This window comes from Lycium ferocissimum, chromosome 4 (genome assembly GCF_029784015.1).
Source record: "Lycium ferocissimum isolate CSIRO_LF1 chromosome 4, AGI_CSIRO_Lferr_CH_V1, whole genome shotgun sequence".
NCBI lineage: Eukaryota > Viridiplantae > Streptophyta > Magnoliopsida > Solanales > Solanaceae > Lycium > Lycium ferocissimum.
This window is the reverse complement of record NC_081345.1, coordinates 22,225,795-22,240,005: the sequence shown is the minus strand read 5'-3', so window position 1 is coordinate 22,240,005 and position 14,211 is coordinate 22,225,795. Positions and strand designations below refer to the sequence as shown.

Below are 14,211 nucleotides of genomic sequence, written 5' to 3'. Positions count from 1 at the left end.
TCATGCTTTGGTCTTTAATTTTTGCCCTTCGCATTGCAACTTTGAGCTTTCGCGCGATTCCGAGTTCGAACCCCCGCCAAGCAAAATTAAAAAAAAAATCGCAAGACAAGGTTTGACGAAAACATACTTTTGTTAGAATTACAAATTTTATCACGGGTGGGGTAGACTTTGGCGTAGTATCAGATAATTCCTTCACAGATCATACTTTTAATGGGCAGACCAAACTTTGTGTTAGTTTTTGTGCTAATAAAATTCCTTCACAAAGTTACGAAAACTTTTAATGGGTTTTGGGCCTCAAGATCTTGTACACACAAGTATATGACAAGTATCGGTCCCGTACTAGGATGATTAAAAAAGTATGCTCTATCAAATTTAAACTTGCCTTGCGAATTTTTTTTAAAATTTTTATTGGCGTGGGTTCGAACCTGGAACCTGTCTTTTAAAGATTTCAAATATGGGGGCAAAATTTAAAACCGGCCAAAGAAGGTGCATGCAAGTCCCAATTCAAGCTAGATCACTATTTTTTCCTCACTGAGAAGGCCCATCGCCTACGGACAAGAAAACATACTTAGATGGGTGGGGGCTTCGGAGCACATAGAAAGATCAATAGATAGACCAATTTGTGTTATTTTTTGTGCTAATAAATTCAAAAGAGAGTTTTGGGCCTCAAGATCTTGTACATACAACTACTAGGATGGTTAAAGTTGCTCTATCAATAGATTTATAGAGATTGGAAGATGTCTTTGAAAGGGTTAAAACACTATGAAGTCCATGTCCCCTCTTGCTTCAGGAACTAACTTCAGGCCTTGGTTTTAGATGAAGCGACATCGAAATAATTGTAAATACAAGTAAAAAAGGAAAGACAATAAAGTAAGAAGAAGAAACTGGAAAGACTAAGAACAGTAAGATGCGAAAAGACGACGAAGGAAGATGAAAGGGAGAAAGAGAAAGAAGAAGAACAGTAAGATGCGGAAAGAGAAAGCAATTGGTTATATTTGGAAAGTTTCTTAAAACACGGATAAATTAAAAAGATTGGCTTAAAAAAGAGACATGCAATGTCATTTCCTGATAGGTTTACGGGCCGAGCCATGAGTAATAATTTGTAACGTGCTTTCATCTAATTGAGGAGGGAGCTATAAACTGGGCTTAATTTACAAATAACGTTTTTAGGCCACTTTTCATATTTTATCCTTATATTGAAAAGTCTCTCAAACATAGCATATGCTCTTCACAACCAAAAGAATAGAAAAATGTAACAACCCAATCTACATGTCGTGATGGACGCCTAGAGAGCCACCTGCTCAACAAGCGAATTTACTTTAATAGTATCAGACAACGACCCAAAGATATTTAAAAGCAGTTTCTCTGCATAACGGAAGCCCCAGAATAATATGAAGTACAAAATGTACCCAAAAATCTTTAATACATAGTCAATGAGCATCTAACTCGACTCTACATACAAAGATAAGTCATAAATCTTATATGAAACAATAATAAAAAGAAAATCATTCGCCACCACGAACAAACTGTGGTTGGCGCATCTCACCATGATCTAAAACCCGCCTCGAACTGAGATCAAATATGTCTTGCAGTTCCACCAGCGGTAGAATCTGCACCATGCGATAAGTGAATTTTCACGAGCATAACGCCCAGTAAGATTCCTGACTTGCCCCTCTATCTTACTTCTAGTAGCTAGCCTTCAAAATAATGTATGAAAACTAAGCGATGTATGTAGCAATACTATAATTTGATGAAACGCAAAGCTCATATTTATTTGGTGAAACTTATGTAATTTGATGAACTAAAACTTCAGGAACGTACTGACATAATTTGATATTTTGAGTTTTAAATTAAAATATGAGAAATAAAGTTTCATTTCTATTTCTTCTTACTATAATTTAAGATCCTGAAAGTTTCACATAATTGTATGCCTAAAAAGGACTTTGAGAGAGGTTCATGCAACAAAAAATAGAATTCATTAATTTAGGCACAAAATGACAATCTCATGGATCATGTAACTGTTGTTATTCTGTGATCATAAATAGAGAAATCAGGAAAAATTGAAAAATAAGTTTAATAAAAAACATAAACAAACAAAAAATAATTTAGAGGGGAGAGAGTTTTTTTAAAATTTATGTTTTTGATTAAACTAACGTTTTGTTTTTTCCTGATTTTTCTGTTCATAATTACAGAATAACAACAATCTTAAGGAATTTAATCCCCTCAATATACTTGAGGTTTTGGATTACTTTCTCCTAGGATAGAACGAATATACTTGTTATTCAATAACGGTACCTCAAACACCAATAATTTCGTCGAACTCAAAAAACAGAGCAAATCACACAACTATACGATATTTTTATTTTTGGAAGAACAAAGCAGAGGAGATGAGAGAAATTTCAGAATTTTTCGGTGCATCAAATCTGATGAAAATGACTAAGTATTTATAGCCAACAAAGTAAAGGAGTGCAGATGTGTGAATCAATTTCCATGAAAAGGTGCATTGGTCCATTTTCCATTCACACCCATTCATAAAACCCCAACAAGTAGAGTAAGTTCCCTAAAAGGTCACTCATTTATTGAGAATTGCATACTACTATCATTTTTGTTTCTTTTAGGACTAGAATATCACCTAACGATCATTATTTTCCTCATAATATACTAAACACAAAAAACACTTCTTCTCTCCTAGTTAGCATGTCATGTCACATAAAATTCTATTTTTTAATAATATTTTATTTAACTCATCTAATCCATTTAACTCAACCCAAGCCAAACCCATTAAACCAACTAATCATACACATCTAAACCGGTTAAGAAACATAAAACAACCGTAATTTTTTCTTGTCGTTCATATTATTCAAGATGTAATCTTTTGACGTTATATGTGCAAATTTAGTAGAACCTTTACCAATTAGACTCCAAGTAGTTGAAAAAAAAAATTAAGATACTTAACTTCATATGTTGATACAATGTGATAGAAAATAAAAACGTCACGCAATAATAGCTAAAACTCCGCAATGCATTTACCTTGTATCAAGGATTGCAAAATCAGTATCAGGACATTCTCTAGATTGATATTCTAAGCCACAATTGTCGTCACAAAATTAGACTATTTTATTATGATTCAAAATCTTTTAAACTTTCATAAAATTTTCTGGACCACTGATATATTGTTATAATGCCCATCGCAAAGCGCAAGTTGATACAATGTTGTATTCATCAGGCTTATTGCATTAACCTATTGCTAGATGTGGAAGCAGTTCTTCATTTTTTTCAACTACTTGGTGTCTAATCGGTAAAGGTTCTGTTAAATCTACACAAATTGCTATCAAAAGATTAGATCTTTGAATAGTATAAACGACTAGAAAAAGTTAGCTTGTTTGATGTTTGCTAATCGAGTTGGATGAGTATGGTTGGTTGGTTAAATGAGTTTGAGTTGAGTTAAATGGATTGGATAAGTTAAATAAATTTATATTAAAAAATAGAATTTTATGTGATATGGCATACCAACTAGGAGAGAAGGCAAGTTTTGTGTGTTTAGTATATTCTGAAGAAAATAGTGATAGTTGAGTGTTGATGATATTTTAGTCCTAAAAGAAATAAGGAAAAATGTGCAAATATAGTCAAACCTCTATATAACAGCATTGTTGAGTCCGAATTTTTTTTGGCTATTATAGAGAATTACTGTTATACACCTATAACAACATTTGTCATTTAAATAATAGTTGGTTGTTATAGACAAAAAAGATGCATAAAATCTAATTTTTTATTTTTCAATGTTATAAAAAATTGACAAAATTATTTAGATTTTAAATCTCAAAGATATGCATACTTCACTACTTAGACATTAAAGAAAGATAATACAATTTCAATAAATTCATAATTGAATGTATAAAGTTTTAAGCTCTAAGTCACACATTTTAAATCTACTAGAAAATTAAATTATTTCAAGAATTATGGAGGAAATTTATAATTATAGCTGGTTTCGTAGGATCCGTTTTAAAAGGATTAGGAATCAAAGATTTGTCTCTTTGCTTACTCTAAAGAATAGGACTCATGCTCCTTATTCACATTATTTACCTTTTTAAAAATTATTTATAAATAAAAATAAAAAATAATATTTTGCCATAAATATAGTATATTAAAGTATCAAATTAAATATTTGGTTAAAATTTCTACACTTATTATTGGTAATCATAGATATTATATTTTTCTAACGACAGTTAATTAATATTTTACCAAAAACAAAGGAAGATAGCTGTTATATGGAGGTATTTTACAAAGAAATCATCGTTATAAAGTTGGCGTACTCTTGTTATAGAGAAGTAAAATATAACATAAAAAATCGATTCCGAAAAAAGTTAGCTGCTACAAAGAGATGCTGTTATATGCAGATGCTGTTATAAAGGTCTGACTGTATACCCCTCAACATTATGATTTAGAGCATATATAAACCTCGTTAAAAAAGTGGTGTATATATATTCCTGCAGTTGCACAATGGTGCAAATATACCTTTTTTGCTGATATAGATTTTATTTTTAATTAAAAAAATGTCACGTGGCTTTAAGAAAACAAGTCTACCTAATTTTTTAGTAGACTTATCTTTTTTAAAGCAACGTGATAATTTTTTTTCTCATGGGTCGGGTCTGGTTCGTTTAAAAAATGGGTAGTCTTATTTTTTTATTTAAAGCCAATGAGATATTTTTTAAGACGAATGAGACAACCCCCGAGAAAAAAAATTGTCTCTTGGCTTAAAAAAAAATTCTACTAAAGAAATGGGTAGAATTATTTTTTAAAGCCACGTGACATTTTCTTAATTAAAAAATAAGCTAAATGATTATAAAAAGTTTATGGCAACGAAAAGGGCATATTTGCACTATTTGCATAACCATAGGGATATATTTCCAGCATTTGTATAATGGCAGGGGTATATATGCACCACTTTTTTAACGAGGAGTATATCTGTTCTAAATCACAAAGTTTAGGAGTATATTTACACCTTTGCTCAAAAAACAAAAGGGATATTATTAGGCAATTCTTAATACATGATTGACCTTTTAGGGAAGTATCATGGTAGCATATCGGATCGGATGGTTTATTACGCTTAATGGTAAAAAATAAGCTAAATGATAATAAAAAGATATCGTTTGTATCGGCTAAATATAAGAGAAAATGAAATAAGTGATAAAAATAATGACCCAACACATTCTCACTCTTTTGCCTATAGTTGCTCATTGAAAGTGCAAAAATGAAAGCCACGTTTGAGAAGTTTTCACAGATCTGCTTCTAGCCCATGTAGTTGGATGCTGGAAGATAGTTCTCTTCTGATATATAAAGCACAAATGCATTAATTGGTGCCTATGTGGGAACTTGCTAGTTGTAGGATCTTAATCGGTTCATTCAGCAAACAATACTTGTGTCTTGCGTGCACTAGCGATTCTTGACTTGCTGTGCTTTACCCTTTAGGTAAATTAGGGTTATTTTCTAAGAATTAATTAAGTGAATACACTATTTACTTTTGATCAAATGGGCTTGGCTCGCCGAGGCTTATCTTTAGGTTTACAAATTATAATTACCATACATATTTTATATGTTTAGGGGTAAAAATATAATAAAATATGATAAATTCTTAATAACGATTTACCCATAAGAAAATTAAGTAATCCGTCCCCCGCACCGATAAGCCGTTAATTATAAAATTTAAATCTATTCCCCACCGTCAGAAGATAACCCAATACCAATAAGCATTTCATTTCATGTGATTCAATTTTAGTAATCATGGGGATTTCATCATGTGATTCAATTTTAGTTCCATAGCGATAAAAAGTAACGAAGATAGGACACAATATTTCAAATTATAGGGAAAAATTAGTGTTACAAAAACAAATTCAAAGGGTATATCTGAAATTATCCTTGAAGGAAAAAAAAAAAAAGTTTTCACGTGAGGTAACACGTGCACAAGGAGGGAAAGAGGCCTAACCTTTGCCCAAACGCGATAACGAAAACATTAACGACCAGCAAACACTCTGTGATTTTAAATTTTAATTACCACCGCATCACGGCTTTTTCCGAATGCCACGTGGGAATCTATTTTTTTTTTCTTTTTCAAATATAAAGGGAGAAATCCACGAGTGCACGCAACCACCAATCGCCTACTTGACTTAAATAATTGTCTTTTGTTAAGCCCAAAATAGTTGACCTTTGTTCCTTGTTCCTTCATTCGTTCTCTACTGCAATTTTTTTCCTGAATTTTGCTCCTACAAGTTATGGATGGAAGAATTTTGTTAAAGGGAGTTATATTCATGTGCTTAATTGCCTGTTCAACTGGTAGAGGTAAATTATAAGTGCTATATACACTACTTGTTTTGATTTGAATTTTTAATTTGCATAAGTTATGGGTGCAGTACATTATAATTGACTGTATTGCATCCATCTAAGAACTTCAATTTTTATCAGTGCAATAGCAAGTGAATTAAATTAATATTCTGGCTTTAGTCAAGCCGAACAGTTGCTATATAAGGACAAGAAAAGCTCAATAGTTGAGTTAATTCCTTAGATCATCCAAGTTATGAGAATTACAGTTCTGTTGTGTCTTTTTTGGGACAACAAAGTCATCCAAGTATGCTCATATTTCCTATTAAATAAATCAAGCCGGAAGGCTGCTTAGCTTGGAAATTGAGGGCTACACACATTTAAGTAATCCTCAGGCATGAATTGGGGATACTTGAATTTGTTCTCTTCTTAGCCTTGGTAATGCATAATTAACCAACAAGACACTATTTCATGACTGGGAACAAGAATGGGCTAGGAATGGTTTAGGTCTTTAGGATGCTAAGGAAGACAACAATCTAATGAAGTTTATGACCAAGACTGATATTTTTGGCCGAGGTAGAAATTTAAACCTCCTAATATTTCAGCTGATAGCCTGAGACACTGGGCATATTGCATATACTTTGTAAGCTAATTGTTGTGTTGAGTCACCGAGATGGAAAGAGTAATTCACACTATGTATCAACAGATAAGTAGTGGTATCGATGGATACTTTGAAGTATATCTATGGATACTTTGAAGTATGGTTATGGACAAATGGAAATTAAAGATTCAAAGAAAGCAACCTAGACAGGGTTGTACAGGCATTGTTTGCTTTGTTATGTATTTAGATGTAATTTTTGTGCGCAACAATGAATTATTCCACTGATGCATTATATTTGCAAAATGATAATTGGCATGGTTGGTTATGATAATAGATTTATAGATAGCTACTTACAGTTAAGTTTTTTTTTTTTTTTTTGGCTGTAGAACTCAAAGTGAAGGATCAAGGGACAATCTACAATCACACGCTTGCCACCATATTGGTGGAATATGCTGCAACGGTAAGTTTTGGGTACATTTCGAATAAGTGAGTAGGATAGAGGTCAGAAATCTTTTAATGAAGGTTAATCGCCTACATCTTTTGGTAGGTGTTGTTGTGCTTAGCTGGATATCATGATGGCCAAAATTGGACTTTACCAATAAACGATTGACTGATATCCCAATTTCCAATTTCTTTCTGTGTAGTTCTAATTTCTATATTCCTTAAACTCTTCTTACTCGTTTTTGCTGCATTTGATTTGTGGTCAATATATTCCATACTTCATCTGTTCAGGCTGTTTTATTAGGGGGCCAATTATATCCATACTTGTGACTTTCTTGCTGGAATTTCGTCTCCTAGAGAATAACAAACATGATCTCTGTATTTTTAGGTTTATGTGTCAGATTTGACAGAACTATTTACTTGGACATGCCCAAGATGTGATGATTTGACGAAGGTATCCTGTTCGGATTGTTTTGTAAATATTCTCCAGGTTGAAGAGAAGCTTTATGTAAATTTCATCCCGTTCTCTTCTTATCTGATTAATTTGTCCAAGCCTTCACCCTGTGCAGGGGTTTCAAATTTTAGAGCTCATTGTTGACGTGAAGCGATGTCTACAGGTGAATATCGAATAATTCATAAGCATGCCTTTCTCTCATTCAGAGGCACTAGTTTGGTTCTAACTATTGATCTCCATTGCAGGCATTTGTGGGGGTGGCTCCAGATCTTAATGCCATTGTAATTGCCTTCCGAGGCACTCAGGGAACCAGGTTTGATTCTATTCTCAGCCATACTCATCACCCATGTGGTCCCATAGAATAAAAGATGTCTTATTTTGCAGATAAGAAGTCTGAGTAGTTTATTGAGATGGATATCTTAGTAGACATATAAGAGTTGTTAGTTTATTGAGATGGATATCTTAGTAGACATATAAGAGTTGTCCTACATAGGTCCCGTTCAAAACCATTTTTCTAGAAAGGGAAAATTGCTATCTACTTTTAAGTTTTAACAGACGTATGACAAATGAATGGACGTAAGAGCTTTTATAACCAAGCTGATAAAACCATGCAGCAATCTGGATCTATTATTATGTTGTTATCTTCTAACTGTTTGGATGCAAGTTAGATCCCTAGCAAAGTAACAATTTGGAAAATGTGAACGACTTCTAAACAATCATTCTCTGTTTTATGGGTTTTAGCCAATATGATTATATAGCAAACCTGTGTTGTCTAGCAGAGTTTGTGAATTACAAGACGGATAGATATACTGCTCGAATTATCCGTTTATTCAAGTATTTTGGTTTGCACAAGTTGTTTTTTGACTGATGCTTGATCACAAAAACATTTGATTGATGCTCGTGGTGTGAAGCGAAATTTTCTGATTAGCTACTTCCAGTGTTCCTAATTAGTGTTAGTTCAGACAGGCATTGCAACCCACAGCTAGGGCAAAGATAACACCTTTTACTGCATTCAAAGTACACTTGGAGGTCTTTTTGCTGTTTTTTCCTATGCAAATTCAGAACAAAATGTTTAAAAGGGTTAATTTTTGACTGATGCTCGTGGTGTGAAGCGAAATTTTCTGATTAGCTACTTCCAGTGTTCCCAATTAGTGTTAGTTCAGACAGGCACTGCAACGCACAGCTAGCTAGGGCAAAGATAACACCTTTTACTGCATCCAAGTTACACTTGGAGGTCTTTTTGCTGTTTTTTCCTATGCAAATTCAGAACAAAATGTTTAAAAAGGTTAATTTTTGACTGATGCTTGATCACAAAAACATTTGACTGATGCTCGTGGTGTGAAGCGAAATTTTCTGATTAGCTACTTCCAGTGTTCCCAATTAGTGTTAGTTCAGACAGGCATTGCAACACACAGCTAGCTAGGGCAAAGATAACACCTTTTACTGCATCCTAGTTACACTTGGAGGTCTTTTTGCTGTTTTTTCCAATGCAAATTCAGAACAAAATGTTTAAAAGGGTTAATTTAGTCAGTAGGTATTGTATTAATAACCCAAACCATCTTTTGATCTTGGGGAAAAATGGATCTTCTGTAAAGATTTACAGAATAGACAAAATATGAAGGTAACAGCATAAAATTTCTCATATTTCTAAGTCTTATTTTGGATCTCATTTTCAATTTAATACGGACCACCCCTCTAGCTTCTCATGTTGTGAAAGGGAGCTCCCCTACTGTTTATGTTAGTTAACAAGACCTTTGAACCTAATCAACTTAGCAAAATATGTTATTAAATTACCATTAGTACCCTTGGGCAAATTTTCTATTTTCATGCTATAAATTCTTTGATGTTTACAATTATAATCTTTTGAAAAAAAAAAAAATAATAATAAAAAAATAGCTCCCTGCTTCCCTTGCCAGTTGCCATTGCCACCTTGCCCTTCCCAGCAAACCTAGCCAAAGAAAAAGGGCACACATAGCAAAGAAGGTTTTTTGGTTAGATATGCATTTAAAGTTGATGCCATTGACTTCAGATGAAAGGAATGAGAGGTCTGGTCACCGTTCAAGGTAGAGGACGCCCATTTAGTTTTTTAAGTAGGAGGGAAGTCCAAGTAATTCAGGTTTCTTTCTTTAATAATGGAGGAGCATACTGTGAAGGTGGAGAGACTGGGAAGTTGACCAGACCTTCAGGTCTAATAGTCTTTTTGACCTAGCTTCTAGGATGGCAAAAGTGCTTATTTTAGAGAGTTGAGGTGTTTGGCCAAGCTTTTTGGAAAATATAAGTATTTTTGAGTAGCAGAAGAAGCTGTTTTTCTGTAAAAAGTAGCTTTCCCGAAGAAGTACTTTCGGAACCTTGGCCCAACACAAATTGGTGCTCTAATATTGGCAAAAGTGCTTTTCAAATTGATTAGCCAAACACAAACTGCTACTCTCCCAAAAGTACTTTTTCGAAAAACACTTATGGCAAAAACACCTTTCAGAATAAGCAAAATTTGGAAGCTTGGCCAAATAGGCTAACTGTAAGTTGTGGAGTGTAGCTCAAGAGATTCTCTTTGCTCATGCTGTGTGATTATTTTTAAAATCCACTAAGCACTGGTCGATCTTCTCATGTAGAAAGTTGCATTGTGCTGTATGCATCTTCAACATATTGATAACTAAGTTCACATGTTAACTTTTTTGATACAGCATACAGAACTGGGTTGCAGATCTATATTGGAAGCAGCTTGATATAGAATATCCTGGAATGGAAGATGCAATGGTGAGTGTGCGACACTTCAATCTCTTCTGCTTCTGATTTGTGTATTAATCTTCTTTTTTTGCGGGAAGATTAAAGTCAGTTTTGCATCTTACAGGTTCATCATGGATTTTATTCTGCTTACCACAATACAACATTACGCCCTGGAGTGTTAAGTGCTGTCAAAAGAGCAAAAGAGCTGTATGGAGACATTCCCATTATGGTTACAGGGCATTCAATGGGAGGCGCCATGGCTGCATTTTGTGGATTGGATCTCATAGTATGTTTTAAAGACTTGCTGCTATTTTTGTCTGACTTCCCATTGTCTATATATTTTGCCTTGCTTTTCCAATTTAGATACTTCTGCTTATAGAATACTCTTGTAGGGATATTACTTTTGCACTCCCTGACGAATAGTTACCTGTCCCAATTTCCCAGTTTTCTTCACAAATTATGATTTGATACGATGTGTTGTATCTCTCTTTTACTAATCTTTTTCATTGATCAGTTGTCGACGTTCGTACTTATAATTAGAAAAGGTGGAACTGTACTTGTTGCTCGAGGAACTTGTGAGATAACAAAGAACTGGAAAGAAAAGCTAGTGATTATATTGATTTATTTTATGTATGCTTATTCCAGGTAAATTATGGGTCACGGGATGTTTCAGTTATGACATTTGGACAACCTCGAATAGGGAATGCTGCTTTTGCGTCCTACTATAGCAAATGGGTGCCAAATACAATTCGTGTCACACATGAACATGATATTGTGCCTCATCTGCCCCCATACTATCACTATTTCCCTCAAAAAACTTATCATCATTTTCCTACGGAGGTAACTGTTCGACAAGCATAACTCAAATATTTTTGTGCCTAATTTTGAACTGCTTGAAATCTGGCCGTCATTTCAGTACTTGGAAAAGTTACAAGGAATGTGATAGCAACCTTCTGTGTAGTTAATATCTTGAGTACAGTGATTTAGCTATTCAAAAGATGCAAATGTATTTATTCAAGAAAACAATGTAACACACAGAAGACTGTTGATTTGTACTTGAACTCTTGCTATCTGTTGAAAGATTATTATATATTTTTATACACTGTTGTATGTTGCTCGCAATCCCATTTTATGCTCGAATAAAATTGAAAGTAAGCTGTCATTTATTTAGTAACTTTCATCAATTTAATGGCTGTTGTCATAAATTAATCCTTGGTTTTATTCTTGTTATTGAAATCTCCGATATTGCAGGTGTGGCTCCATAACCTTGGGTTTGGACTTCTTTCTTATACCGTTGAAAAGGTCTGTGATAATTCTGGGGAAGACCCTTCTTGTAGCAGGTAACTTCTCTCTGTCATGAGCTTATCTGTCATCAATTTACAGGAGATCTGCAAATTGGTGTATATTAAATGTAGTGCCTATGCTTTATTCTTCTGAAGGTGGGAAAAAAGACAAAACTAAATAAACGGATTATGCATCCATATTTCACTTTGAAACTCATGTAATTAACCTATTTTTCTTGGCGGCTGTCCGTGCACTTTCCGGAAATGACGGAAATACAGTCCAGTGCCGCGAAGGCGATATTCTGAATTGTGATCAATCCATAGATACCGATAGAAAATAAATAGGAGTGCATGCTGGTCAGATAAAAAATCAGAGGAGAAATCATTATGGAGTAGCAAATTGGTATTAGTAAAGGGCACACTGCATCATTGTCAGTGTCACTATGCTGATAATGTTTCTCATTCTTCAGTCAAAAGGAGGGTTGATTCATTCTACGAAATTGTGAAGAATAGAACTGTAGAATCTCTGTGAAACACTGAGCACAAACATTTCACCTGGAATGAAAAATTGGGACAGAGAGGATAAAAATTGAAAACAAAGCTAGAAAAGAGTTGATACTTTGTCCTACTAAATTACCAAAGAAGACAGAAGGTTGTAGTTTCTCTTTCGAACAATCACATTTCTAAGAGCTTTATTGGTGTTTCTAAGTACAACCGTTTTACGTCTCTCACAGTCAGATGGTTTTAGAGCTTATTCTAGAAAGGAATTACCTCATTCCTATTTTGTTGACCTAATTTCTATATATTTAGTAGATGACTTTCTTCTTTCACCATGATCTTTTTAGCTACTCTTTTTCCATTTTTGATTCAATTATTGGTGTTTGTTCTTGTTTATAATTTAGTTTATAAATCTATGACCTTTATAATTCGAAAATAATACACCAATCTCCGATGATAAAACTGAAGATTAATCAAGTCAACCCATTTGAACTGAATTAGGTCATACGAATCAGTTAGGAGACAAGTTCAAAAGGGTTCTTAGAGAGGTTAACTATTTGAATTACGATATCAGTATAGATATTGATTGTCTGATAACCAGACTCTATAATTCTATGTGAAACATGTTCAGTTACCAAAGGAGTGGCCAGCCTGGCCCCGCCCTTTTCTGATTGTCTTTGTGTAGTGGAAAACTCGCTGAATTTTGCAAGAGTTGTTGGCCTGTTTGCTAATTTTCTAAAATACTCCAGGTCAGTGACTGGTACAAGTATTAAGGATCATCTGAGGTATTATGGTGTGAGATTAGGAGGTGAGGATGGATTCTGCAGAATTGTGGAACGTGGTCTTGCTGCATATGGCACAGTAGATGTTGATGGAAATGTCATTCTATCCAGAGATATTCCTGCTTCTGTTTTGAGGATGAATGTGGAGTCAAATGAGAAAGGGCGATCGGTATAGAGGTTTTTGGGATTATTTCTTGGCTTTGGGGAGGTGAATACCGGTCCCTGGTAAGGCTTAAATTGGAGCTGTATACCCTGTCAATTGTGCAGTTTGGTCATAAATTTAGTTCTTTTTTCTTATGTGTACATATATTCTATTCTATGTAAATAAACAAGAATTTTTTTACTATTGTAATGAACTCCGTGTCATTCATTATGATACATTCAGTTACACTAATGAGAATTGTGACTGTTCAAGTTTGAAACCGAAGTGACGAAGCTATAAGTGAGATTATCAATACAGTTCAATTAATCAGAAAGCTCTCACAAGTCGCAACTCAATGAACCCCCAATCAACAGCAAGAGTTTCACTTTGCACATAAAGACTATTTTAAGAATTATTAGTTGGATAATGTTATCAAATAGTAGGAATATGTTTAACATATTTATGCTGCATCGACTGATTTTAATCGACACCATCTAGCACACACTACTCTACTAATAAATAAGTTGAAAATTTTCATACGCTGATTGTTTTTGCATTTTTTTTTCAATAATTAATTTGACAACATAAAATTAAAATCTATAAATTCATCTATTTAAAAATACTTTTAAGAGATCTAAACACTCTCTGAAAATATTACCAGTTGTTTTTCTTCTTTTTTAAGAAATATATTAATTGAAAATTCTAAATCAGTGAGTATAGCTTATCCATCAATTTTGTGAACCTGTCCAATAGAGCAAAAGGAGTTTAACAAAAACAGATCATATCCGGAAGGCGGATCAGACAATAGGAACGTGGATACCATTGGAGGGAAAGCTTAATCGCGCTCAGTGTTCATTCATGTAAAATCAATAAATGCAAGCCGGGAGCGAAAGCACCATTGTAGTTACAGTTTGACAAAAAGGTAATTTAAGCTTAAATTCTATGTTTGTAGTAAAAGAAAATTAAAATCA

General features: G+C 33.8%; 1 protein-coding gene across 1 annotated transcript; it reads left to right on the top strand.

Moving 5' to 3' along the window:
• Nucleotides 1-6,144: 6,144 nt before the first annotated feature.
• On the top strand, nucleotides 6,145-13,520 carry LOC132051841 (lipase-like). The gene is made up of 10 exons (XM_059443087.1): nucleotides 6,145-6,336; nucleotides 7,303-7,376; nucleotides 7,746-7,811; nucleotides 7,927-7,974; nucleotides 8,057-8,124; nucleotides 10,493-10,565; nucleotides 10,660-10,821; nucleotides 11,181-11,375; nucleotides 11,787-11,875; nucleotides 13,066-13,520. Exons 1-10 carry the CDS (start codon nucleotides 6,270-6,272, stop codon nucleotides 13,271-13,273), a joined length of 1,050 nt encoding a protein of 349 aa, XP_059299070.1. The 5' UTR covers nucleotides 6,145-6,269; the 3' UTR covers nucleotides 13,274-13,520.
• Nucleotides 13,521-14,211: the final 691 nt, after the last annotated feature.